This window comes from Arthroderma uncinatum (genome assembly GCF_011692745.1).
Source record: "Arthroderma uncinatum strain CBS 119779 chromosome Unknown scaffold3, whole genome shotgun sequence".
Classification (NCBI taxonomy): domain Eukaryota; kingdom Fungi; phylum Ascomycota; class Eurotiomycetes; order Onygenales; family Arthrodermataceae; genus Arthroderma; species Arthroderma uncinatum.
The window spans coordinates 2,999,131-3,026,940 of NW_022983865.1; the positions used below are offsets into that span (position 1 = coordinate 2,999,131).

General features: G+C 48.1%; 7 protein-coding genes across 7 annotated transcripts; 3 read left to right on the forward strand and 4 right to left on the reverse strand.

The window, feature by feature from the left end:
- Positions 1–913: 913 nt before the first annotated feature.
- Positions 914–3,352, forward strand: GIQ15_04658 (generic methyltransferase; the record flags this gene model as incomplete). Its single annotated transcript, XM_033552075.1, has 1 exon — positions 914–3,352. One exon carries the CDS (start codon positions 914–916, stop codon positions 3,350–3,352), a length of 2,439 nt encoding a protein of 812 aa, XP_033405805.1.
- Positions 3,353–4,476: 1,124 nt separating this feature from the next.
- GIQ15_04659 (uncharacterized protein) lies at positions 4,477–7,284 on the reverse strand (the record flags this gene model as incomplete). The annotated part of the gene is made up of 2 exons (XM_033552076.1): positions 4,477–6,681; positions 6,748–7,284. The coding sequence occupies 2 exons, from the start codon at positions 7,282–7,284 to the stop codon at positions 4,477–4,479; spliced, it is 2,742 nt and encodes a 913-aa protein (XP_033405806.1).
- Positions 7,285–7,925: 641 nt separating this feature from the next.
- On the forward strand, positions 7,926–9,748 carry GIQ15_04660 (uncharacterized protein; the record flags this gene model as incomplete). The annotated part of the gene is made up of 2 exons (XM_033552077.1): positions 7,926–8,162; positions 8,222–9,748. The coding sequence occupies 2 exons, from the start codon at positions 7,926–7,928 to the stop codon at positions 9,746–9,748; spliced, it is 1,764 nt and encodes a 587-aa protein (XP_033405807.1).
- A 491-nt stretch (positions 9,749–10,239) lies between these two features.
- Positions 10,240–12,684, reverse strand: GIQ15_04661 (uncharacterized protein; the record flags this gene model as incomplete). The annotated part of the gene is made up of 8 exons (XM_033552078.1): positions 10,240–10,586; positions 10,661–10,858; positions 10,911–10,976; positions 11,041–11,196; positions 11,257–11,334; positions 11,398–11,632; positions 11,692–12,561; positions 12,622–12,684. The coding sequence occupies 8 exons, from the start codon at positions 12,682–12,684 to the stop codon at positions 10,240–10,242; spliced, it is 2,013 nt and encodes a 670-aa protein (XP_033405808.1).
- A 988-nt stretch (positions 12,685–13,672) lies between these two features.
- GIQ15_04662 (uncharacterized protein) lies at positions 13,673–20,585 on the forward strand (the record flags this gene model as incomplete). Its single annotated transcript, XM_033552079.1, has 5 exons — positions 13,673–14,305; positions 14,363–15,472; positions 15,522–16,610; positions 16,672–19,606; positions 19,669–20,585. 5 exons carry the CDS (start codon positions 13,673–13,675, stop codon positions 20,583–20,585), a joined length of 6,684 nt encoding a protein of 2,227 aa, XP_033405809.1.
- Positions 20,586–20,857: 272 nt separating this feature from the next.
- On the reverse strand, positions 20,858–22,437 carry GIQ15_04663 (uncharacterized protein; the record flags this gene model as incomplete). Its single annotated transcript, XM_033552080.1, has 2 exons — positions 20,858–22,186; positions 22,240–22,437. 2 exons carry the CDS (start codon positions 22,435–22,437, stop codon positions 20,858–20,860), a joined length of 1,527 nt encoding a protein of 508 aa, XP_033405810.1.
- Positions 22,438–23,496: 1,059 nt separating this feature from the next.
- On the reverse strand, positions 23,497–24,270 carry GIQ15_04664 (uncharacterized protein; the record flags this gene model as incomplete). Its single annotated transcript, XM_033552081.1, has 3 exons — positions 23,497–23,637; positions 23,707–23,956; positions 24,026–24,270. 3 exons carry the CDS (start codon positions 24,268–24,270, stop codon positions 23,497–23,499), a joined length of 636 nt encoding a protein of 211 aa, XP_033405811.1.
- Positions 24,271–27,810: the final 3,540 nt, after the last annotated feature.

Sequence of the window (27,810 nt, forward strand, 5' to 3'; positions counted from 1 at the left end):
CCAGGGGGCTGCGGTGATGACCAAGAGAATAAATGAGACGCAATGCACCTCGGACGAACGCAAATATGCGGAACAACGATCCGAGTCAATGATGACGTTTTGGTGACCTGGAGGCCCGGAATGTCTGCATCTATCGCATTCTTCGAGAGGCCGTTTCGAGCGGTGTTTGTGTTTTGTACTTAATGCAACCTCTCCCGGAACATGGGGCATATCTAGAAGGCCGGAGAGGCCATAGCCAGCCACCTTGCTCCGTGCAACATTGGAATGGTGTTGAAGAGTAGATTATGAGCCCTGCATCAACAAAGACAACGCATGAACCTAGGCCATGGATGCACAATTTTCGTGCATAGGCGGCCCTTCAGCCAGCCACCCTACTTACCTTATACCCGAAGGGTATTGCAAGATAGGATATCGCAAACCCTGCAATGGAGACAACACATAAAGTTAGTCAGAGTTCACGATCTTCATACATATACATCAATATCTTCAGCTAGCCACTTTGAATCTCAAAGATCTTGCGGGTAGCAGATACTTCACCCCTCATGGTCAAGACCTCAATTGGCCAATCGGCGGGTTTGAATCTATTTCCCCGTCAGCCCCTGTGGCTTTGTGCTCCCTCATTCCCACCGCTTCCCGCAGGGCCTCCAGTCTGGTACAGGGGGCACAGCTGGGAAATAGGATGGTTGACATTCGAATCGCCAAGGTCTGGGGGTATACATCTCACCAGTTCGGGTGAGAACGTGTCGAACACAAGTCGGCTATATAAGAATTAGATAAATCTTAGAGATGGTATAATAAAGTTGATAAGTACCTCATTTTATATCGCCATACCAGGCAAAAGACGTCATATTTTACCTTTTGTATTCTTCCATTGTTTCAACGATTAGAGGCGTAACGTTAGTGATAGCCAAACATGCCACCGGCAGCCGATATGATTGTTGAGAATGTCGCCAGTGCCAACGTTGCCAATGTTGATGCCGTGGCTGGTGCTAAATGGGAGCGCCAGGTAACGGTAAACGCAAAGACAGCGCCACACAGTTTGTTCCGCCAGGACAGGTGGTTCACTGGCAAGGCGCCACAGCCAGGGGTGTGCCCTGGAGTAAACGAGGCCGGAGTAATCGCCTCGCTCCCGCTCCCGAACTTGGCAACATGTGGCCATGCCGAAGTGCTGGACTATTTCGACAATTCGTGGACCCTCTATGAGACGCTGTTTGCGGGCCTGCGAACGAGGACGGCCTTCTACCGCCAACCGGACCATAAGCTGCGACACCCGCTCATCTTTTACTATGGGCACACCGCGGCCGTGTATATCAACAAGCTGAGGGTCGCTGGGCTTGTCGACAGCCCCATAAATGCCCACTTCGAAGCCCTGCTCGAGGTCGGCGTAGACGAAAACTCTTGGGACGACCTGTCGACGGATGAGACCGAGTGGCCGGAGCTCGATGAAGTACACAACTATAGAGCCCAGGCGTATAAGGTTGTCTGCGATGTCATCACCAGCACTAAGTTTGCGGCTGAGCTGGGTCGACCTGTCAACATGGACGACAGGGCCTGGGCTATAGTACTCGGGCTTGAACACGATGGCATCCACCTAGACACCAGCTCGGTTCTGATCCGAGAGATGCCCGTCGACCTGGTCTCACGCCATCCAGCCTGGCCTGCACCAACGACGTCGGCCCGTACCTCGCAGGAGGAGCGACTGGTACCTGACAATGATATGATCAGCGTGCCGGCTGGCGAGGTGGTGATGGGGAAGCCTAACGACTTCCCGTCCTTTGGATGGGACAACGAGTACGGCCACCAACGTGTCAACGTTGATGCCTTTGAGGCTAGCCGTTACCTGATCAGCAACGGCGAGTTCTATGACTTTGTAGCTGATGGCGGCTATCGAGAGCAGTTGTACTGGTCTGAAAGCGGATGGGGCCAGCGACGCCTAAATAACACGAAGCACCCCCGTTTCTGGGTGCGCGATGGCCCAGCCGGGTTACACACCTATCGCCTGCGTACTATCTTCGAGGAGGTGACCATGCCCTGGGACTGGCCCGTTTGTGTTAACTACCACGAGGCCAAGGCATACTGTACCTGGCGCAGCAAGCGCAGCGGCCGTTCGTACAGACTCATCACCGAAGTCGAGCATCACCGTATGCGGAACCCGCTGCCAGAGAACCCTGGCCCCAAGGACGACCCAGTTATGTGCCATAGTGGCCACGAACTTGCTCGCAAAGGTGTGAATCTGAGTCTTGCATTTGGCTCTGAGACGCCAACAGATGCGTCTCCCCCGACCGCTCTCGGTTTCGGAGACGTCTTCGGCAACGTTTGGCAGTGGTGCGAGGATGAATTTAGCCCGCTACCTGGGTTCGCGGTACACCCATACTATGAAGACTTCAGCACCCCCTTCTACGGGGGCGAGCACCAACTCTTGCTGGGCGGTGCCTTCGTCAGTACTGGTGACGAGGCCAGTATTTGGGGCAGGATCCCGTTCCGACCTCACTTTTTGCAACACTCTGGTATCCGTCTTGCCCTCTCCGCTGGTAGCAAGATTGATAAACCTCCAAAGGTCGAAAATCGTAACGCGACCGCAACTGAGGTTGAGGTTGATAATGATACCCGCCGCGAGCTTGATCAACGCATGCTCTTACATTATGGCACTCTTGCCGAGACACTTGGGCCAGCTGTACCAGATACGGCTGGGTTGAGCCTCTCCCACAACTATGTAAACCGTGTAGTCGAGCTACTCGTTGACACAGCACGAGCTCAAGGCCTACAGCTCGGCTCTGCCCTTGATGTTGGATGTGCCGTCGGCGGAACGTCTTTCGCACTGAGTAAGTATTTCGATAGCGTCATCGGTGTCGATCAGAGCGAGGCCTTCATTGGTGCAGCCAGCAGCATGGCTCGCGCTGGAAGCAGGATATATAGGCGTCTCGACAGCGGCGGACGCACCACCAACCTGTGTGCCCGCCTGGATACTGCTGCATACCCTGAGCGCGTTTCTTTCCAGGCTGCCGACTCCTGCGCTCTTCCGACGGACCTTGTTAACTTCGACGTGGTGTTGCTGGCCAACGCGCCGCCGAGCCGGCTTTCCAACCTGGACGCGTTCCTAGCGCGTCTAGACGGACCAGATGCTATTGTCCGTCCTGGTGGGCTCATACTTCTCTCTGACGAGGTTTTGGCCAATACAATGGCGTCTGGGTCATCTTCAAATGGCTCGTCCAACAACAGACAGCTACCTGCAGAGTACGAATTACTCCGTGCGTGCGATTTATCCATGTTGATTCGAGACAATGAGCGGAAGTTCCAGCATGTTGTGCCTCGGATTACTGTCTGGCAACGCGGAATGACAGCTTTGGCCTAAATTCTTGCTATTTATTCTCCCAAGTCCACAGGCGAAGGGCAGATATAGTAAGCCATAAAATTTCTTTCGTCAGTGATTACTGTATCGTTCCTAGCGTTGATAAATGTCTCTATTGGTCATGTTAGTTTAAATGAAGATAACGAAATGATAAGATCTATGGAGTACCTATCTATCGTTCTCAAACTACGAGACAAAAAAAAGTAGCGGGCAACGGCCGAGGCGTAAAAAATTTATCGCTCAGAGTTAATTTCTGACCCTTTTCCTAATTAGACATATTATGAAGGGTCCATACGGAGTACTGTAGAAGGCAATTTAGCGAGCTCTAGAAGCGAGGACCAGCTCTTTTCTCCGACGTTAAGAAGTCAAGATGGATCTACAGGAAAACCTTACCGGGATCCATATCAGCCTTACCCGCCTTGGCATGTAATTTAAAATAGAGGCACTATTGAGCGGTAACATTACGTTACATACCAAATTGTGAAGGGAAAATTACTTTTTTTTTTTCAATTCAGCAACATATATCCTAATGGAAGCAAGTGAGCGGGGTGTATTAACAGAGAGTTCAGTAGCGTAACAGACACCATTAGTTGGTAATCTATGAAGCTGGGGTGTAAGCGAGAAACACCGGGGTTTTCAAAACATTGGTGGTTAGGGAGAGCATATACTATGGGTTGGGAGGTCTGCCCATCACGCAATTGGACGCGCTACTGGTGCAAGAATTCCGGTGACGAAGGATTCCTCAATGCAGCTGTATTTGGCCGGCCACCGATAGATTGGTTGCTTGCGTAAGATGAGACACAATGCACCAAGAAGGATTACCTTAGGCTCGTCAAAACTACTAGATATGGACATGTATTGTACCATATGCATGAACTACAGCTACCAAGAGAGCCCAAGCATAAAACGAGATAACCTTAAACTCCTGCCGTTATATCGAGGTAAACGGCGCTAAAATTCGGATTCAAACTAACAAAATGATTAATCCAGGAAAAGCAGATATACGGTGTGAAAACGCAGTAAAGATTATTATTTAGCCCTCGTACAACTTGTTCCTACAAAGGATTAACTTTATCATCCTCTCGCCAGATAGCCCTTTATGGTAATTCAACTCACAGTCTATATAGTTAGCAACTAGCAAGTGCCGGGTGTAAGTCCCACCAAACAGGAGGGAATTGTAGTGTTGCGCAACCGTTGGTAGGGTAGCCTGGAGCCCGAGAAGCATCATGGGTGACGCGTCCATTTGTAGTGATCTCTGGCAAACGCGTTTTAACAATGGAAACTAACTGGCGGATTGTTCTGTAGTCCCGGAAATCATGCACTGCGAGGGCAAGATCCTCCGCTTTACAACGAGCAACAATTTCCATAGCTGAGAATGAATCACCACCAAGGCTCCCAAAACTTTGGTCAGCTCCAATATCAGTAACGTTTTTGTTCAGGATATCGCTCCAAATTTCTCGTAGGCGGAGCTCCATAGAATCATCTAGGCCTCGGTTTGTAGTTGTCCCATTGGCTTCCTGCTCCTTGAGACTTTCTTGCGTCAGGCTCTCCACAAACCTCTTGGCTAGTACTCGGTTCATCTTCCCAGAGATCATCAATGGAATGTCTTCCACCACAACCCAAAACTGAGGGAGCATGTAGTAGGGAACTCTCGTTGATAGGAACTCCTTCATCCTTGCCACTTCCGATGCGGATTTTTCCTTCGCAGCCCCAGTAAGGGCCCTCAGTTCACTTGTTGACTCCTTTAGTAGTGGGCTTGATTTTAAAACCACAACGGCCACTAGCTTTTTAGCATATACGCCAGCGGAGGGCAATATGACTATCGATTGTCTAGGCAAATCGTGCGACGCCAAATGATACTCGATTTCCCCTGTCTCAATCCTCCGGCCGTTGAATTTGACTTGGGTATCTTTGCGGCCAATGAAGCTGACAGTTCCGTCTTGGTTGTATTTAACCAAGTCTCCAGTTTTGTAGAACCGTCTTCGCTGACCAGGGGCCACCTTTGCCCATCTTGGATTCTCGGTAAATGATTTTTTGGTCTGCTCTGGATCTATGTAGCCCCTAGCCATTACCGGGCCTTCAATAAGTAGCTCACCAATACATCCAACTGGACAAAGATGGTCATGGTTGGTTGGACTTGTGATCCATAGGAGAGCTCCAACGCCACGACCGATGTTATTAGCAGCACTGTCGGTTTTCAAGTTCATATTTGAACAACACCAGACTGTGCACTCAGAAGGACCATACATATTATTCAAAGCAACCTTGGAAGCCCATAGCTCAAGGTTTTCTTTCACAAGCGCTTCTCCACCAAGTGACAGTGTTTTGAGGGCTGGAACGTCATCCGGCTGGAAGATACGAGCCACACTTGGTATCAAACAAGCAGAGTTGACGTTCATTCGTACCATCGCGCCTGCTAGGTCATTTACTCTCTCGTGCTCGGATGGTAGACAGAGACAAGCTCCTTGAGACAGAGTAACAAAAATGTCTCCATAGCTGAGGTCGAAAGTAAATGCTGCAAAATTCAAGTGTCTTGTAGTTGAATTGATCCTCATTGGAGTGGCTAGGCCAAGAGCGGCAGTGCAAAGAGCACGGTGTTCGACCATAACCCCCTTAGGAGAGCCGGTACTTCCAGAGGTGAAAACCACGTATGCGGTATTTGAAAAAGCTGACTGCGATCGTGTCACTTTTGGCGCTAGTGGAAGTTTTTCGGCTAACTTGGAATCAATCGCCACAACGTGTTCCATGATACCCTCGAAAAGATGACAGTGCGCTGGCTCGGCCACGACTATGGATGCTTTGGTTGCTTGGAGGATAGCCTGGATACGGCTGGCTGGATATGTAGGATCAATGGCGACGAAGGCACCGCCAGCCTTCATTATTCCTAACATGGAAACAATGGCGAAAGCAGATTTATCAAAGCAAAGAAGAACAAGGGCCTCCTGTACAACACCCAAATCAGCAAGGTGGTTGGCTAGCTTTGATGACAGGATATCAAGTTCGTGATAGGTAAAGTTGCCATCCCACGAGCAAATAGCCGGAGAATCTGGCATCTCCCTCGCGACCTCTTCGAAGTGTTGATGGAAAGTATTATCGACAGAGCGATGTATAGGCTTGTTCCACTGCATAACCTTCTCGTGATCTCGTTTGCTGAAGATATCCAAGTCTCCTACCATGGAGTCAGGGTGAACTCCAAGGCTTTCGCATATGGATTTCCCGAATGTATGGGCAATATCGGCTGTCTGCTCGGCAGAGAACTTGGAAGTGCGTGTACGGAGTGATACGGAGATGGAAGCACCATCGTTGATCAATACTCGGGCTAAGATATCGTACTATCAAAAGTGTTAGAACTATCTAATGGTGGTAAGATAGATCAACAGCAAAAAAAATATACTCACTTTCTTCACGCCTTTAAGCTGCTTTCCTTCACGCTGGACGTTAAGGGCTGCGTTGAAAAGCGGTTGGTCTTCGAGACCTATAAGTTTCTGGATATCTGAAATGGAGTAGTAGCCCCGATGGGCCCATGCGTTGTCGGAGTTTCTCTTCATCTCTACCATAGTTTGGCCCAGTGGACTTTCCGCAGTAATATGCGTTCGGCAGATGATGGTAGTATTGGATATTTCAGGCGACGAAGAAAATCCATCCTCGGTCGAATAATATCCAAAGGACACGTCCTCAACACCAGCGTAGCAATTGATGACGATGGCCCAAGCTGTTTGGAGGAGACTGCCGGATGTGACATGGTGTCTGTGGCAGAATTCCTGGATGCCCTGGTTATTCACATCGAGATCGATAGTTGTTTCCTGAAAGTCATCCTTGGTGGCAGGAGGACCATCAGAGAGGCCGGGGAAGTGACATGGCCTGAAGCCATGTAAGAAGGACTGCCAGTGCTTGCTGGCTAGTTCGTGTGAAGACGTATTCTCGATGAGCGGCATTGTCTTTTCTCTGTATTTCCAAGAAGTTACCAGGTGATGGTATGAAATCCTGAAGCCGTTTTAAATTCTCTATCGATAGCTGTGATGCTTGCCATTCCTCATGGCATTTGTATCTCAAAGTCGGAGAAACATCTTGGCAGATCCTTCAGCACGGGATCCATTAGACATTTTACCGTGCAACTAAAGTATTAGAGCAGTAGATATGCGCGCCTAGTAATGAAAAAAGAAGAAGGATCAAATACACCGCTTTGTGCCCAGACGGATCCATTTATATATTAGCTAGTGGGTCTGGGGTTGACTTTAACTCTAGCTGGAGGTCAGCTCTTAACTCTAATTTTACCTCGGATCAAGCAACTTCCTTACGTTCCGTCTTGCTTGGTTATGACACATGCCAAGAATTTTATCAGAGTGTTGTATTCGGGCTCAGCTCGCGCGTCAGGGGAAGGGCGTAATAGTGCCAACAAACATAGGAGACACAAACACACGGTAATTTAGGCGCCTCGCTCATCCCCACTGCCGAAAGCCCGATCGGCCCCCAGCCCCTTCATCACTCCCCTTTCCATCTCAAAGTGTTGCTTAAGAAGCACCTGTGAATCTCGCTCGCAGACTCTCTTGCAATAGAAGCATAACTACTCTTCAAAATGGTGGACAACAAAACGGATCACAAAATGGGCGAAACTTCGTCTATCAAGCCTCCTACGGAAGAACCAGCGGTCCTCGCTCGTGAGCCGATAGCTGACCAAAAGCGAGCGTCTACGGGGACAGAGAGCCCTTCTGACGATTCCCCGCATGTGGAATCACTCGATGTATCAGAAGACCCAAACAATACTCCAAGCCGTTCAAAGCTGCGTGTCTTTAGTATTATGCTCATGCTGTGTGTATGTTAAGTGCTACACCCGCCCCATGAACGCTAGTTGACTAACGACGCCATCTCCAGCTTGTCCTCTTCCTCTCGGCGCTTGATCAAACCATCGTTGCAACGGCTATCCCTTCCATAACTAAGGATTTACGCTCGGCTTCTGGCTACACATGGATTGGTGCTGCGTATTTGCTGTCCATGTGTGCAACCAACCCCATGTGGGTCAGAATCAGTGACATCTGGGGCCGCAAGCCTGGTCTCCTAGGAGCAATCGTCATTTTTGCCATTGGCAGCACAATTGCAGCGGCTGCTAGAAATATTGCCATGTTGATTGCTGGGCGAGCAGTACAGGGTATGGCCGGTGGAGGGATAATATCGTTGGTTCATATCATAATTGCGGACCTCTTCAGCATGCGGCACCGTGCATTATACATAAGCGGGACAGCACTCGTTTGGGTGCTTGCTGGCACCACTGGGCCCGTTATTGGAGGAGCATTGTCCCAGTATGCAAGCTGGCGTTGGTGCTTCTGGATCAATCTCCCTGTCTGTGGTGCCTCGTTCATTACCTTGACCCTCTATCTTAACTTGCACAACCCACGCACAAAGATCAGCGAGGGAATCAAGGCAATTGACTGGATCGGTACCTTCTCTATCCTAACGATAGTGGTTCTACTTCTGCTCGGGCTTGACTTCGGTGGCGTGACTTTCCCCTGGAACAGCCCAACCGTCATCTGCATGATTGTCTTTGGAACTCTGTTGATTGGCTTCTTCCTCTTCGCTGAGAAGCGGCTCGCTAAATACCCCCTAATGGACCTCAGGATCTTTAAGGATTGGTCAAATAATGCCGTCATTATTGTTGCAGCCACACACAGTATGGCAACTAGAGGCTCAGAGTACTACCTCCCCTTATACTTCCAAAGTGTGCAGCAAGCGTCACCCACCAAAAGTGGTGTTTTGATACTACCAATGATGATAGCGGCATCGCTTTGCGACCTGGGAGTCGGGGTCTTGATACACCAGACAGGCCGTTATCGAGAAATCATCTGGGCAGGGACAATTTCCTTGACTCTGGGAACGGGGCTGTATTGTTTACTCGGAATCGACACATCCCTTGCGAAAGTCATCGGCTTTGAAATCATTGGCGGCATCGGCCTCTCCCTTCTTCTCTCAACCCCCATGCTCGCAATTCAAAATAATGTCGATCAGGCCGATGTTGCGGTAGCCTCGTCGACGTTAGGTTTTATTCGCAGCATTGCAACATCATTATCTATCGTTCTCGGCGGTGTTGTCTTCCAGGATAGCATGGCTGCTAAGGAGTCATCCCTCGCTGCCGCTGGTCTCAGTCAACCCTACCTTGATGCCTTTTCCGGCTATGATGCGGCAGCAAATGTAGAGTTGGTCTCTACTCTCAAGGATCCGGGACAGTATCGAGCAGTACAGGAAGCTTATGCCTATAGCATGCGGAACATGTTTATAATGTACACTGCCGTTGCGGGTGTTGGGCTCTTAGTCAGTCCTTTCATTAAACAGCGGCATATGAGCAAGGAACACATAGAGACAAAGACGGGAATCGAAAACATGACGGAGAACAAGCGGAAGACTTAAGGTTGAAGACAAAGTCAGAGATGGTTTCTATTGCGTGAGTTTAGGGTGCAAAGGCTCCTAGACAAGGCTCAAGCTATCATCTGAACTTGATCTAACATTTTAATACTTTCCTCGCAACGCTTGCTAGGAATCTGAACCCTCGAGTTATGCAAATGTTGGGGCATGGCTACCGCCCTGGTAAATTGAGGATGATATCCTGAAAGCGGAGGTTCCAGCAGTCAAGCACTAGGACACCATTCAGGGAAACAGTTGCGTTCGTGGAATACGTGCAGATCGAGAGTGGACATCGGTCAAAGTGGCCATGGCAATATTTTAATATCCTCACCTCTCGATAACGGTACCATTTATTCATATATTTAGAGATAATGTATATAGCTGATAGGTACGGAACATTATCTCAAGTTAAATTTTATAATAATAACGGACAATAAGGCGTCTAAACTCCCATATATCTAATCTAATAGAAGAAGTAGGTAAAACGCCATACATCATTAATCAAAAGATCCTTTCTTGACCTTCAGCACCATCTCAACATGTTGCATCGCCAACGGGGCCTTTTCCTGCTTTGATAACAAGCGGGCTGTCTTTATGATGTTTTTTATCTCTCTCCCATTAAGCTCGATCTTTGCTAAAGTTTCGAGGTCCTTGTCATTCAACAAACTCTCCACTTCTCCCATTTGAACAAAAGTCTTCCATACATGGAGTCGACTCGGAATATCCAGGGCCGGATAGTGGATGGTCAGGTGGATTCGTGACTCGAATGCAGGGTCGAAGTCGCTGATACGGTTGCTGGTGAGGAACATAACACCCTTATAATATTCAAGTTGCCTCAGGAAGACTGAACAAGGTGGGCAGGTTAGCCTGGGTTGAGAAATATAATTTCATACTTAAGGGGAGTGGCTATAAACTCACTAGAGACGAGACGATTACGCCGTATGTCGGCGGTTGAGCGAGCCTCGAGGAACATGTCACATTCATCGAGAAGCAAAATAGCATTCCACTTAGTGGTCAGCTCTAGAACTTGTTCGAGCGCTTCTTCCACCTCAGTAGCCGTCTCTCCTAGTTCACTTGCACTCATTAGGTATAATGGCTGACGCATCTCCTCGGCAACTAGTACTCAGTTAGAAAACATAATTATAAACCATAGTGTAGGTAAACCCACCGGATTCCGCAGTCAAAGTTTTTCCCACACCGGGTTCTCCGCTTAGCAACATGATGAAGCCCAGACCTGCGCTTGCATCATTAGTATTGTTCTATTTGCCCATGGATTGTCAAAAATAGTTTTGTCCTACCTTTTCCGTAAACGATATCATCGAACTCATCATCTCGAGACAATTGCTCTTGAACAAAGGCACGGATGATCTCCTTGTATCCATGAGGAAGAACAAGCCTAGGAAAGGCTTTGTCACTCCAGCGTATTGAGCAAACATTCTCAACATAGAACTCAGCTATAAACAACCACATATCTCAGTAAAGAGGTTCAAATATCCTTTGTATCGAGCTCTTACCCCATGTTTTAAAAGCCAGACAGTATCCACGTACGACCGGAGTACAGAGCAAGCGTTGTTTAGGACTCAGTGTTTTATCTGTTACTAACATTAACCGTTGTTCTTTGTAATAACGAATAGGTAAGATGCAGACAGACTTACATCTACCTGACTTATCGTCTTTCGAATTCGTCTCATATTTCCTCAGGGCGTTCTGGTACTCCCGGAATGTATTGCTGGTGGCTTTGTATATCACATTGTGAGTACTAGCGAGTAATTCTTCCTCGGTTGAGTCCGCATGCGAGTCAGAATCGGACTCGATCAGCCCAAGTCCAGGTCCGGGTGTACCGTAAATGTTGAAGGTGTGCGGGTCGATGATGATACGGCTATTTTCCACCTTTCCAGAATCTCGTAGTCAGCACTTTTCCAGCTATCAAGTTTCGTGATCTTACATACATGGCGTTTCCGAATCTGCCTAGAGGACCTGGCAGTGTAGAAGCCGGAGTACGACATGTGGTAGAAGCCATTGAGCTGCTCAAATTTCTCGCCGCGTGAGTGGAGTCGATCAACAAGGTTCTCAACATCGGGGTGGAGATGACTGGGGAACGCATCGAGATCGACGAGCTTCTTTACGCCTTCAAATTTGGCGATGTCAACCGAGCCGGGCACATAGCCAAAGCTCGACCCATCACAGTCGATATATCGAAATTCCAGAGCAAAGAACTCTCCGCCCATATTGGCTCCGTACCGACTATCCGTCAGTTCCATGAGACGATCTTGGCCATCGAGTCTAGTGTATACTTCCATGCCGGGAGAAAAAATGGTCCAAAGGTAATCGAAACTGATCACCTTGTTTTTGGTCAGGTCCTTCATGGTCTCGATGTATGGCATGATTTCTTCCTTTAAGATGGGGTACAAAATGTCAAGGTGAGCTTTGGTTTCTTGATCCTGCTCGTCCTCGCGAAGCTTCTCGAAAAGATGCCATCGGTAGTAGAATGAATGGAAAGGAGCCTTGAAGGTCAATTGTTTAAGTTGAGTGTTGAGACCCTCAAGACCCCGGAATGTCCTCTCAAGCACCTTCTTGATCAAAGGGCTCTGGACGGTGATGGAATGTAGCGAGACTTGATGTGTGATCGGATGAGGTTCACGGCGTACGATAACAGCACACTCTTGAGAGTAGGAGCCTGCCTCGACATCCGCGGTGGTCTTTTCTGGAATAGACTCGTTCCAAGGCGATCTATCGTCAGACCGATACAGCTGCTGGACTTCGGCCCTCATGCCCACACTGTAGTCGGGAGTGTAGTCAGGATCAACGCTCATCTCAGACTGTTTCTTGTTAGTTTTCTACATTTCTACCATGTATCTCCCATAGGTCCTAAGACGTACCAAGCTGGCGCTAAACGATTCAACGCTCCTGCGATATGCGAGAGAACTCCCTTTGTCCGACATGTCGAGATAATGTAAGCCGTAGAGTCGATATCCCCGTAGTATTTCCTCGCTCCTCCGTAGATAATTGCCCAAATGGCCTCAAAGACGACACAATTGCTTGAAACAATAACTCGATATGTCTGAGGGGTTTGGTGAATCTCGAAAGCTTCGGTTGCATCGAAGGGCTATGGAACAGGGGGACGAGGAAAGGGCGCCAAGATCAGCCCACCAACCCACCATGCAAATATCGTTTTCGTAAAGGAAATACAGCCAACAGCTCACTAGTTAGCCAGGGGGTCAGCTTTCGTCCGATAGGCCGTCCAGGGATGTGAAGTTAAATCCTTCTGTCTTACCTGCGATGTATGTCCTTCACCGTCAGTCGATCAGCTGATTCTCAATCTGAAAATTACGCCCGTATAAGGTATACCCCTGCCGTGATATTATAACGGCGGCTCGGGATAAGCCTTGCATGGGGAAGATAAGCTTGCAGTTCCACGGTGGAGCTTGTGCCAGATCCTATTTTGCTTATTTCGAGACCGTAACACAGTATAAATATCAAGAGGATCCATCCTAATCCTGGGGCTGGAGATGAAGAAAGTCGGATCCTCCAGATTTCTGACCAAATTTGCGTACGCTGCTCTTCCCGCTAAATTGAGGATCCAGAACGATATCCGGATAGCCTTTTACTTGACCTGTACAGTATGTATACCGAAAACATAAAAAAGACGTTCGAGATGTTTTCCACTGTAATGGCTGCGTACTATGGTACAATTGCGTGCCGGGATCTGGACTTTTTCTTTTCGAGGTGGGATTCGATCTAGCACTAGATTCTTCATGAATAGCCTGTGATAAAAGTCTGGCAGTAAATATTAGAAAGTAATCTCAGTCCGTATAATGGTCTGTATATGTATATTATAAGGGCTCCATTTGTCTTCCCCATCCTACCTGTTCGTCTCTTTCCTTGCTTGTCATAGCTTCTTTATTTGCTCCATTTGTGCACTCCGTCAACATGCACGAAGCGTGTCATGATAGAAATGGCAGCCGGCAGGCCCTCTCAGTCTTGTTTGGCCCGCAGGGTACGGTAACACCCAAGTCAATGCTAGAAATCCGCACGTTACTACAAGAGAATCCAGGCTTGGACTTCCTTTCAAAAACGATATCAGATCTCCCAGAGCTATGGCCCGCAATTGTAGAGGTTCTGCCACAACTTTGCAAACTCCCGGCCAAGGAGAAATTGGCAGAGCTCTGCCAATTCTTCCAAGGAGGCCCAGTCCCGACCTTCACCGAACCCACCAACAACCTGCTCTTGAGCCCATTGGGTGTCATTTCTCAGACGATCGATTTCTGGAAGCTCAGCCATGGGCTCGACAATAGACTATCTATCGGGTCTCAGCTAGCAGACGTTCAGGGTTTCTGTCTCGGCTTCTTGACCGCGACGGCTATCTCATGCTCGAATAATGAAGCGGAATTCCAGATGCTGGCTTCGAAAGCTGTACGGCTAGCTTTGTGCACTGGAGCCCTGGTTGATGTGGAATCACTCAACTCTTCGAATGGACATGACTGTTCGTCGACTATTGCAGTTCGACGGAAGTCTCCTGCACAGTCACAGCATCTGGATAATGCTTTGAAGGCCTATCCTAGGGTTAGTAATTTTCCTGCCCAGATATTGCAATACCGGTGAACTGACGGGTTGATATAGGCATACATCTCCTGTATCACAGATTCAAAAACTGTGACCGTCACCATCCCAGAATCCGAGTTGGCCCCCTTTATGGCAGATCTAGCGAAGCAGAATCTGCTCTCGATGCCGCTTCCACCACGAGGGCGATGGCATAACCGAGATAATCTCGAGGGTCTACGGGCCATCTCGACCCTTTGTGATCGCGATGAACGATTCAGACTCCCAGACGCAGACGCGTTGAATAGTGCTCTCCTATCCAACATCACAGGGGAAACAATCACCAAAGGCGCGTTACATAACATCGCCCTCCACTCCATCCTGACCGACCAATCACGATGGGATTTGATGTTCGACACTTTTTTCAGCGCGATGAAAACGCGAAATGTCGACTATCGCTATATCAACATTGGAGAAACAGTCAATGTCCCACGAGTCGCCAACGCGACGTCTGCTGCTGGACGAGAAGCTCCTGTAAACCACCATGGAGAGAACCATGGAACTCATGGCGGAAACCATGCAGACGCTCATGTATCTTCATCCACCCAACAGTCGATCCCGAAAGGGCTCGATTTGGAGGACATCGACCTGATTCCCGAGTCTGCGATTGCGGTGATCGGTATGGCCTGCAGGTATCCTGATGCCGACTCTATCGAGGAGTTTTGGGACCTGATCAGTGCTGGAAAATGTGTTATAAGACAAATGCCCGAAGACCGGTTCAAGCCATCAGAACTCGTTCGTGAACCAAAGGGCCCCTTCTGGGGAGGTTACGTTCGGCGGCTGGATCTATTTGATCACCGTTTCTTCGGTATTTCTGGGCGAGAAGCAAAATCTATGGATCCTCAGCAAAGGCTATGTCTTCAGGTTGCCTACGAAGCTATGGAATCTGCTGGATATTATGGACTTCACTCCGACGGGTTCGATGAGGAAGTCGGATGCTACATTGGTTCAGCTAACGATGATTATTTTGATAACGTTTCTTCACACCCGGTAAACGCATTCTCGCTTACAGGGACTCTAAGATCGTTCATTAGCGGTCGTGTCAGTCATTGCCTGGGTTGGACAGGACCCTCAGTGGTAATGGACACGGCATGTTCTGCTGCGATGGTCGCTATCCATGCTGCATGCCAGGTGAGTCTATATATATTCCTGATCAACTTCCAAACGCTAACTCTCCTAGGCGCTCCAAACAAAAGATTGCTCTGTCGCGGTAGCTGGGGGAACATGTTCCATGTCTAGTTCCAGGATGACCCAAAATCTGATTGGTGCCGGTTTCCTCAGCCCAACAGGGGCATCCAAGGCATTCGACGTAGATGCCAATGGTTATTGTCGTGCTGAAGGGGCAGGTATCGTTGTGCTCAAGTCCCTGAGAGACGCAGTGCGAAACGGTGATTTTGTACTGGGGGTTATCACCGGATCTGCTGTGAACCAAGGGAGAAACGATACCGCTATCATCGTGCCCGATGGGCCCTCCCAATACTCCCTTTATCAGAAAGCCTTGGCCAGATCGGGGACGGCTGCTAAGGATGTAACTTATGTGGAAGCACATGGTACTGGCACCCAAGTCGGAGACCCCATTGAGTTCAAGAGCATCCGAGAGACATTTGGTAGCCCTCACCGGAAAGATGACGTCTACGTCGGCTCAGTGAAAGATAACATTGGCCATACTGAAGCGTCTTCGGGAGTCGCGTCGCTGATAAAGACGATCCTGATGTTTCAGCACCAGACCATACCCAAGCTGGCCAATTTTAAGCAACTTAATCCAAAAATTGAGCCACTGGGGAAAGATCACGTTCTGATACCAACACAATCGAGAGAGTGGAAAGCTACCAAACGCATAGCGTTGATCAACAATTATGGCGCTGGAGGGAACAATGCTGCTTTGGTTGTCGAGGAACGATCGGTCTCTCCTAAAGCCCGTACCCAGTTGTCTCACTTCCCTATATTTGTCTCCGGGAAGACGGCTGAAGCAGTTCGATCCTACTGCGATGTTCTCAGGACATCTTTAAGTGGGAAAGATCTGGCCGATATTGCTTACAATCTGGCTATAAAACAAAACAGAACCTTCGAAAACTGGGTAGTACTTACCAGCACTAGCGTTCAAGAACTTTCAAATCAACTTGAGCAGGCTGCATCCGGCACTATTGAGCTCCAGAAGATCCCAACCCATAAACCATCCGTTGTCCTTTGTTTTGGTGGCCAAGACGGAAGGATAGCACATATTTTGAAGGATTTGTACGATAATAGTCTGCTTCTACGGGGCCATTTAGTAAGTGCAAGCCAAACGCGTTTCTCTCCAATATTTCTTTACTGACCTCCTCCCCTTACAGGATGAATGCGAGTCTGTCCTCACAGGAGAGCTTTCTCTGCCTAGCCTATTCCCAACAATATTTGATCCTACACCAATTAATGATATTGTTACATTGCATTGTGTCCTCTTTGCGATTCAATATGCGTGCGCCAAGTCATGGCTGGACTCTGGCTTGAAGGTCGATAGACTCATTGGACACAGTTTTGGCCAACTAACTGCTCTCTGTGTGGCCGGGTCGCTCTCCCTTGTCGATACACTTAGGCTCATTTCGGGACGTGCCAGGCTAGTGGAGACGCACTGCGGTCCTGAGAACGGGATTATGTTAGTAGTTGAGGGTGAGGGATCAGACGTGGATTGCCTTCTTGATCTTGCTCAAAAACAGACTCAGCACTTTGCGGCTGATACTGCATGCTATAACGGACCTCGCAGCTTTGTCATCGCCGGCGATGAAGCATCCATCCAGGCCATCGAGAAAGCTTCAACAAGCCTTTCAGCAAGCCTCCGGCTCAAACGCCTGGAAAACAGCCATGCTTTCCACTCTCGGACGCTTGATACCATAATTCCTGATTTCCTTAAGGAGGCTAGTGAACTTCCTTTTGAGACTCCTGTGATTCCTATCGAAGCATGCTCTAATGATGATGACTGGTCCAAAATCACCGCAGAGAAGATTGTACGGCACACCCGTATGCCTGTCCACTTCATGGATGCCGTTAGAAGAGTTGAAAAGCAACTTAATGGTCCTATAATATGGCTTGAAGCAGGGTCAGGGTCGCCAATCGTACCTATGATCAAGAGAGCTGTCAGTTCAACCCATCAACATACGTATATCCCCACCGCTCTTCAAAAATCGGACGCCCTAGCCAACCTCGCAAAGGCCGTCTGTCGTCTATGGTCGAACGGTGTTAGAGCACAGTTCTGGTCATTCCACCGTTCCCAGCACACATCATACAATTGGATCAACCTGCCTCCATATCAATTTGCAAAGATAAGCCATTGGGTGGAGTATAAGCCTAGAGTATCGGTCGTTGAAACGTCTGCTGCTGCCGCTGCGCCTGCAAACCCGAACCCGGAACTAGTTACATTGCTTCCAAATCAAACTGGTCAAGGCGAAACTCTTTTCGAGATAAACCCCAATCATGAGCTGTACCAGCTTAATACTAAAGGACATGAAGTTGTTGACCAAACTCTCGTCCCAGCTTCATTGTATAACGAATTCGTCCTCACGGCCTCTCATATGCTGTCCAATGCAGAAACTGGTTATGTACCGCACATATCTAACTTGGCAATGCTCTCGCCTTTGGTGGTCAATCCGGTTGGACGGGTGCTTTTGAAACTGGTGGAGAATAAATCGCGATCAGGATCATGGGATTTCACGCTCTTTTCTCTAGTCGAAAATTCCAATCCACTGACTCATGGCACAGGATGCATCACGATTTCGAATCCTAGTGTTCCAGTGTCCATCAGCCATTTCCAGGCCCTTCAGAGCCTTATGCTTCACCGGTGCAAGGAAATCGAAAGCTCTCCCATGTCCATTGGTTTCAAGGGTCCTACTGCTTATCAGGCTATGCGCCGGGTAGTAACCTACCTTGATTACTATCATGGTATCCAAAGCATCTATAATCACGGCAATGAGGCTACCGCTCGAATCACTCTACCACCTGTGCGACCAAAAGGCATGGGAGTCGGTTTCTGCGATCCGGTCCTGGTCGACAGCTTTACTCAAGTCTCCGGAATACTTGCCAACTGCTTTTCTCTTCCTGAAGACGGCGAGATGTGGGTATGCAACTACATTAGCGACGTAGTCTTCACCCAACGATTTGTTGAAAGTGCGAGGGAGGAGAATAAGACTTGGGTTGCTTACTCCAAGTTCGACATACCAACTCCCAAGAGGCTGAAATGCAATATTTTTGCTTTTGAACCTGAAACCGGAGATATTGTTCTCACCATCATGTCGATTGAGTTTCAAAAAGTTTCGATCAAGTCATTAAGGAAGGTCCTTGGAAAGCTGAATAGCCAGCCAGCTCCCATTCAGAAGAGTGCTATCCAAACAACCCCAATACAGACAGCTCCCGTCCAATATGCCCCTACCAATGTCAGCTCCAATCACACAGGAACAACCTTCGTATCTAATGCTACCGTGGCCCCTGCACCTACATCCAGGCAAACGCCGACGCAAATACCAAGCGGGTCAGCTGATACAACCGGGAATCACCTAGGATCATTACAGAAGGTTAAAGAAATGTTGAAAGACATTCTTGAAATCCCTCTTGAAGAGATCACAACGAATGCTGCTCTCGAAGATCTTGGTGTTGATTCTCTGCTTGCCACGGAACTCTTCTCGGAAATTAATAAGCGGTTTGGCCTTTCAATATCACACTCTGATTTTGCCACTATTACTGATGTCTGGGGGCTCTCTCAACTCATACCAGGAGGAAATGAAATACCAATTTCTAGTACTCCTTCAACTTCAATTCCAACTCCCCAATCCAGCCCCACGCCCGCTATAATTCCACATAAGCCCGTGCAGGTGGCACACCAGCCAGTGGGTCACCAACCGGTGGATAAAGTTAAGGAGATGTTGGTTGAAGTTTTAGAAATTCCGATTGAAGAAATTGCGCCAAATTCAATTCTTGAAGATCTTGGGGTAGATTCTCTACTAGCTACAGAGCTCTTTTCAGAAGTCAACAAGAGATTTGGTGTATCAATCTCGCACACGGAATTTGCCACCATAACCGACGTTCAAGGCCTCGCTCAACTTGTCTCAGGGTCTAATCCGCCTCCAGCTTCTACATCAACAAATCAAACCACTAGTGTTTCTGCTCCAAAGCCCACTAGCTGTTCGACTCAACTTGATATAGAAACCGTTGTGTTCGCTGAACGAGATGGAACTCCCCTATCTGCCGATATATATTATCCTCAGGGCCTTTCTGAGACCCAAAAGGTTCTTCCAGTTGGTGAGTGAACAATTCCTCACATTAAAATCAGAGATAGAAAACTAATACTAATCTATGATTAGCTCTTATGATTCATGGTGGCGGACACGTCATATCCACCCGGAGAGATATCCGCGATGACCAGACTCAGATCCTACTAAACGCTGGCTTTCTGCCGGTGAGCGTTGATTACAGACTGTGTCCTGAAGCCACAATCCACGAAGGAGCAATGCAAGACGTCCGCGACGCTTTCTGCTGGGCACGAAAGACACTACCCACCCTATCCCTCAGCCGACCCGATATTCGACCAGATGGAGACAGGGTTGTAGCTGTGGGCTGGTCATCTGGTGGGCATCTTGCCATTTCTCTAGGATGGACTGTGCCATCACTAGGAATCAAGCCTCCAGAGGCAATTCTAGGATTTTACAGTCCAAGCGATTACGAAGACCCCTTCTGGGCCTCGCCTAATCTACCGTTTGGTCAGAAGCCCACCCCACCGCCCGAACCCGGATACAACTTTTTATACGACGGACTTCAGGACAAGCCTATCATTGGATATACTCCTCAGGCATCCAAGCGTGCGTTGGGTGGTTGGATGTCGCTCGAGGATCCGCGTTGCCGAATTATTCTTCACATGAACTGGGAGGGTAAGAGCTTGCCCGTACTCATCAACGGACTTAGACGCACTGGTACGAATTCCGTGACAAATCCTCCATTCCCGTCCGTTGAGCAGATCCAGGCAGTCAGTCCTCTGGCACAGATGCGAGCGGGCAATTACAAGACGCCAACCTTCTTCATACATGGAACCCGCGATGATCTTGTTCCTTGGCAGGCGTCTCAGAGATGCTATGAAGCCCTTCGTGAGAGAGGCATTCCTACCGGACTAGTCCTTCTGAAGGATGCGTTGCATTTGTTCGACCTGTATCCATCGAGTAAGAAGAATCCGGTCGCTGTAAAGGGGGTGAAGGATGGTTATGATTTCCTCAGTGCGCATATATAGTGTCATTTGTCTTATTAAGATGTTAGCTTATTACTGTGTTAGAATAAGATAGATTACAAGCATTCCTGTACCAGCATCATCCAAATGCATGTCATCACTTGAATAATACGCTCCATAATTATCTCTCTGGTGTATGAGGCATGCTACATCCTTCGATAGAGTTATTAAATATTTTTTAACTGGATGAGTGAAAGGTCAAAGTGAATAAAGGAAGAAATAAACTTATAGCATTTCTAATGGGTTTATTAAACATCTTGATTCTAGCACTAGGCTCATAGCTTATTTGGAAATCTCGATTCCCACCCAATGACGGCGGGTTTCACGGGCCCAGAAAGAAGCGAGGAATAGTCTGTGGCAGGTACGCCTTTTCTGCCATCTGTATTAAACAGTTTAACGTGGCGCACGATGGTCGACACAATAACTGCAAGGTTGATATATGCGAACTTCTCACCAATACATCGATGTCGACCGGCACCGAAGGGCAGGTAAGGGCTAGAAGTACCCTTTGAGACAGTACCATAGCCATAGTCAACCATCTCCCCTTCATCTTCCTTCTCAACCTGGTTATCCCAGCGATGAGGGTCCCAACGACTAGCATTGGGAAAGTACTCTTCACTCAGAGCGGTGACACCCGGGGATGCAAGAAGGACGTGGCTGGTAGGGACAATATACGGCGTGCCGGGAACTGGGAGCGGGTTTTTGACTTTGCGCATGAGCGAATGGATAGAAGAGTGCACTCGTAGTGTTTCCTTGATAACATTTCGCATTAAAGATAATCGATCCATATCCCTATACTGTAGGGGTGGAAGGCTGCCATCGCCGCTGCCGAGGTTGGTGACTTGCTCCTGATAAAGCTCCTCGATAATTTCAGGTTGAGAGGCCAGCCGTAACATGATCCAGGAGCTAATTGCAGAGGACGAGTGCTGGCCAGCCATCAGGAGTGTTATCATCATGTGGGCTATCTCTTTGTCTGGCACCGGCTGTCCGTTCTTGTATGTACATCGCATGAGGTTCCATATCATATCCGAGCTCTCGATGTCTGGATTCTTGCGACGTTCTTTGATGATTTCGGTGTAGATTTCTCGCATGCGGACGTGGGCTATGTCACGCTTTCGGTTATGTGGCAGCGGAGCCCAGGGTAGCATAAAGTTGATAGGTCGGAATCCCTTGTCCAAATCATGATATAAATCAGCAAACTCGGCAGTGAGTTTCTTGCGAACCTCTCCCCCTTGTAAGGCGCGACCGGCGGTAAATATGGTAATCTCTGCCATAGCGGCCGATACGTCGATTTCTCCTGAAGTGCCGCTGAATTTGGGGGAGGTCTTGAGATAATCAAGCACCTCCTTCTCTATCAATTGAACATGCGACTCAAGGGCAGACTGGGTGAGACCAAATTTGACGAACTTCTTCTGTTCCATCAACTTCGAGTTCGGACAGTCGTAGATAACATCGGACCCAAAGACGGGTATCGTAAGGGGCCCGTAAACTTCCTCGGCATTGACGTCTTTCAGTTTACCATTGAGGATGAACTCGTTGCCCTGGACGCCTAGGTAAACCGTCGTCTTTCGCCCTAGGAGAACAAAGGTGAAGATGTCGCCGTACTTTAACAATCAATACTCATTGTTTAGTATGCATTACAGAAAAATTTACTAACCTTCTGCCGGCACGAGAAGAAGAACGCATACGGGTCTACCCCATAGCTGATGGTGTTTCCCAAGAACGGTATCCAGTGGAAGACGACCGGCGGCTCACTCTTGTTGCGAAACAGCAACTGACGAGCAACGTTGAGTGCAATCAATACAAGGCACCCAGATACCGCATAGGCGATATTGGCAAGAAGAACGAGCATCATAGCAACATTCAAGAGAGTTATAGTAAACAGATACTATAAGGAGACATGGTAAAAGACACCGTCCAGAGAACGGGAAGGATATCATCCATCAAGAAGGGCGGGTATGAAAATGGCCCATCCCTGCCCGTATACCGGATAGGAGATCATCCTCCCGGTCCTTCGCCCTTCCGTGTCGTTCGACTTTCGCCCTCACAGTAGAGTCACGTGTTGGCATGTCCAGCGAGATATAAAATGAAGTCTCTCCCTCAACTATTATAGGCGCGTCTTGCGGCTGGCTTGGGGTTGGTGATATGAATACCGCCATAGTCCTGTCTCTCGTCCGGCTACAAGAGTTGATGACAATCTTCCAGCACGAGGACCGTTCAGTAGCGGCATGTCAAGGTATCTGCGGGAACCGGAGCAGGACGCCCTCAATGGCCACTTCGCTCTCTTCCATTCAATCCTTAATTTCCAGGTAGGAATGCCACGATAGATCTTTTTCGTCGTCCTTCGTAAGGATTCTCGCTTGGGAAGTTTCATTGATGCAAAACTTGGTGTCATCTAGTGGAGTCACGTGAGTATACCTCCCCGTTTTTTTCTCCGTTTCTTCCTCTCTTTTATAGATAGACTCTCTCTTATAGTACAATTTATCTTGGAGTGTTAGATAAAGTGGTCTATTTAAAACATCGTCCTGTGGAAAAACTTATACCAACCAACATAATTCATTACCTCATTTAGAATCGTGTGACGGTGCTCTATATCTTACACAATGAAGCGTCCAAAAGAGAAGGGGGAATAACGCCAGAAAATGCTCCACGTCCTACCTCACAATTAGTAACCGAACAAAGAAAAGTTACGATCCGCCAAACGTTTGATATAACCCTTTCAGCTTCACCCGAAGCCTCTATCCCCCTTTAGCTCCTTCACACGTCGTAGCTCTGGTTTTTCTGGTACTTTCGAACGTGATTTGGATTTTTGTTTTTGTTTGAAGCGCCTTTCCTTCAAGTAATTGTCAATGACCCTTCTAATCGGCTTAGCTTCTGGGTATCGAGAAGTTTCGCCCACTGGGTTACTCAGGGCTCAGCGAGCATACAGGTCGAGTTTATGTTTTTCGAAATTGTTAAGGTCAATAAAAGGCGTGGAATTGAAGTGTAGGATTCCATTCTCAAAATAAACTTCGCTCATCCGAACGTGCCGGTTAAAGCAAGCGACCATAAGAACCTGGACATGAGCGGTTAGTCCGAGAACAGAGTAAAAGTATGGTGATATAATAATAAGGTAAAATAGTACCGGATATATATGATGGGTAATGTACAGCGGCCGCTCCATCCTATGCATTATGATATCAATGGCTAAGAGCATTTCACTGCGGGCAAGCTTTGAATTCGTGCTTTCATCCGGGTATAGGCCATGTGTCGAAAATGAGATCGCATGAGGATGAACATAGTCACGCTGCTGGTGTCTGTCGAGGGCATTTTCAATATTCCAATTAGTTAGGTCATCGGAAACTGCTTTCCCACCAAAAACAGTACGTTGAATACTAATGGAATTTTATCGTAGTTAGAAGTAGGTAGTGTAAAGTTAGAAGTGCAGGTCTATGCCTACTTACATCACCTGGTTCCACGGCGTATAATTATAGAATGATGAGACATTGTCAATCCCATCACCGGAATTCTTTCGCACCTCAGAGGTATAGAGGCGCCAGAATTTCCAAAATACGGCCGTCGCATCCTCTACGTCGTTTGCTTCTGGATCCCATTCATCCACCTCATAAAATTCCTCATGACGTATCCAAGTCTCGAACTCCGACTGTGGAATAGGTCTGAAGAAACGGCCACCTTCCTCCAAGTCCATTCTCGACCTACATATGCTATATTTCTGTAGTCGTTCATCGGAAAAATATATGCTCTCCTTATCAACCGCAGCCTTGAGGCGCTTAAGAAGAGGCGCGAGCTTGTCATGGACCTGCTTTTTGTGGTCCATGAGGGTATCCAGTATTGCAGCATTTAGACTAGCGGGGCTAGCCATACCTGGCTGCTCAAGTATACGCCCGTTGATCCTGACGATATTTGACCCTGTGAATGTTTTTATCAACGCGAGGTCGTCGACTTCACCGCGGTTAAACAAGAGCTCCTCACGTGATGTTTATTCTTGGCAGTGAACTGGTTAAGCGCCGAGCCTCGTTTTTAGCGCCGCGCTAACAATTCACTCCAGGTTCTTCTTTATAAGAGACTGGCTCCTGACAACCATGTCTCTGCAACCAGATCTCTATCGGTGCACACCCCAGAGGTGATATAACCAAGTAGTTGGCTCAATACTGTCAGCGTGACCTCTTTGGCGTTGTCGCCATGGATCTTCTACTATCATTTAACCCAAACTACTGGGCTCCTTTTAATATTCATTTCTGAAATCCATAAGTTTATCATTCCTGGTATACCCAGCGACAAGTAACCAAAGTCCCGCAAGAATACGAAGAGGAGAATGATAACAATATTACCATCAGCCCGATGGCCAGCCGACTCCGATCGTCCGACAATGTCGAGCCCCTAGACATAAGGGAGATACCCGACACAGTATGACTCACGGGCCGGCACAGCCCGCAGAGCTTTTCCAAAAGCGGAAGATTAGCCAATCGCCAATGGATTCTTAATTGCACTTTTAATGTCCATATACATGTATCACCGAGGCGTCAAGCCGCAGCGGTCTCCGCTACACAAAGCCTTTAAGTTTGGCAGGAAAGACGGCAGCCTAGACGATGGCGATAAGCCATCTTTGTTTGAGGCAAGAACGGATGGACGCCCTGCTAGTCGATACTTACATCTCAACACTGGCGAGCTTGTTATCTATTGCTCATGACCGCTGAGATCCTACCGCGCGCCTCACAGTTGGCCCTACAATTGCGTCAATATCTCACCAACCGCTGCCCCTGGCATGCCGAATTGTACAATAACAGGGTAATCTACCAAGCCACAGCACAGATGGCTGCATGGATTTTCGAGGAGCCGGGTGTGGAGGGGAGCGCACCAAGAGCCTCAAGAGGTCAGGCTCGTTATTGTAAAGTACGATCAACGATACGTCGATTACCTCCACACCAAACCAGCCAACATTTCCGACACGTCTCTCTTGGAGATGCACGAGGCCTACACTTAGAATGTTGAAAACGAGGAATCCATGAAACAACTCGGCGTAGTTATCCTCACCCTGGCCATGCAGAATGGGAAACTAGAACACGATTAGGTTTAGTTAGGCGGTCAATGTTGGACGACAAGGGATAAAAAGACCTGATGTTCAATGGGAACCATTGGCTATAGGAACGAGTCGTACCCAATATAGAGAATATAACAGTTAATAACTACGATGAAACTTCTCTCTTGAAGCTTATTTTATACCCGCCTTATGTATGCTATTGATTGAACTAACGAAAGGAGAAGGCATTTATGAAAGTTGACATGCTGGCTTCGATTGTCAGGGGACCTCCCAGAAAGCGAGATATGCAAGTGAGGGGTAAAATAGTTCATAAGCGGCTTGGTTAACAGGCAATCTTGAAATGAGGGAGGGAATTGCCGACGCCGAAACAACGCCATTAAATACAAAGTGGTGACATTGTCATAGGAGTCACTGATAAATTGTGTAAATGTAACCTTGGCCTAGGAGAAACCGAGAGTGAGACCTCCAAAGTATCAAAAGATGTCTTAGACGAGGTTGCTAATGAGAGATCGCCGGGTATCACTCTCTGTGTCGAAGTTAGCATGATGAGGGGCGAAGGTGGGCGAGGGACTTTACAGCAAAGGGGCTACCGCTTACTCTATGCTGCGCTGAACTGAACGCCTTAACATGCGGTTATACTTCTTCTTGTCTTCTGCAGAGCCCCAGAAAAGTTTCGAGCATTCTGGATTGACGGTTGCACGGGGATCGTAAGGAGGAGATTCATCTTCTAAAGCCTCAACCATCGCTTCGACATGTGCCTTCATGTCCTCCGGTTTCTTCGGGAAGTAACACAGAATACCATCCTTTGAGATACGGTGGTGGAACAAAGGAGTCTGGACAATGACGCGAGGTTGTTCGTCAGGGAAATTTGGACTGAGAGCGATCTTGATTCTAAAGATTCCACCGTCGAGGTGGGTCATGGGTCGGCCGAAATAAGTCAACAGCCAGACGAGCGGATTTCCATCATCCAGGGAGATATCGATAGTGAAATGTCTCTTGTTTTTCAAGTCCTCGACTATCTGTTCGTACTGTCGTTGCAGGTTGACGGCAATCCGAGACTCGTTTTTCTTGGCTTTCAGACCCAGCTCTGCCCAGGAGTCGGTTTCCTTGATTATAGCTTCCTTGATAACGGAAAGTCGCTTATTTAGCTCGGCATAGTTGAAGTGTCCGTCCATCGTATTTCCGGTAAATTCGAACTGCATTCTCTGGAATCGTGAGCCGACGGGGCTCTTGGCCTCTGCCTCGGCCATTGTGTTCACGTATGTCTCGTAGTACCAGAGGAATCGACGTTTGCAGAGATCTTTAAACGGTTCAAATGGAGGTTGATTGTCTTCGTTGCCGAACATATCTTCGTCTTCCGTGGGGCCTTCTATGGATGGTGGCACAATTGTACCATCAGGTTGGATACCCAGCCATTCTTCCAGGTGTTGGATTACCGATATTCTTATATTCTCGTGTCGAATCTAGAAGTGTCAACTCTGGAACGCAGCAAACTGGGGGTACGGCACTACCTTGGCGATATAGCTCTCCATCGCTTTGAGGTCTGTAGGTGACTTGGAGTTTTCGAATCCGGGTTCGTTTTCATATGGGTTGGCAGACATCAGACTCTGGATAGAAATCAATATAGACTCTAGTCCCTGTGCTGAAGACCACTGCTCTCCACTGCTTCCTTCCCATGTTCTGTTATGTGTGTTAGTGTGCTACTCGGGACTGGGGGATAGGGGCTATAGTACCCGAGAATTGACCTGCAGCATAAGGAAGTCAGCGAAACGCCATCTCTACCAAATAACGTAGGCCAGATATCAAACTTACACGCAGACTTTCCCAGAAGCGTAGATATTGGGGTTGAAACGGCATCTCCCGCCGTTGGTAGTCATAGCCTGAACATGTGGTGGATTTGCAGGATAGTCTGATCAGGATGATATTAGCTGAACAGTCTTCCGCTCAGTTTCTATGTAGGGTATAGTCTGACCTTCAGTAAATTTGATAGAGAACTACAAGGCCATGGTATCAGCAGACATATCATGTGCGAGAAGGATCATCTACCAACATACCTCAAAAAAGCCAAATTCGTATGGCGTCCCAGGCGGACCAACGATGAGAGCCTTGACATTTCGGATATCTGCTTCCTGGCAAGCCACGGCAAGGGCTAGGAATCCATGCATATAAGTACGTTGCTAAGAAAAG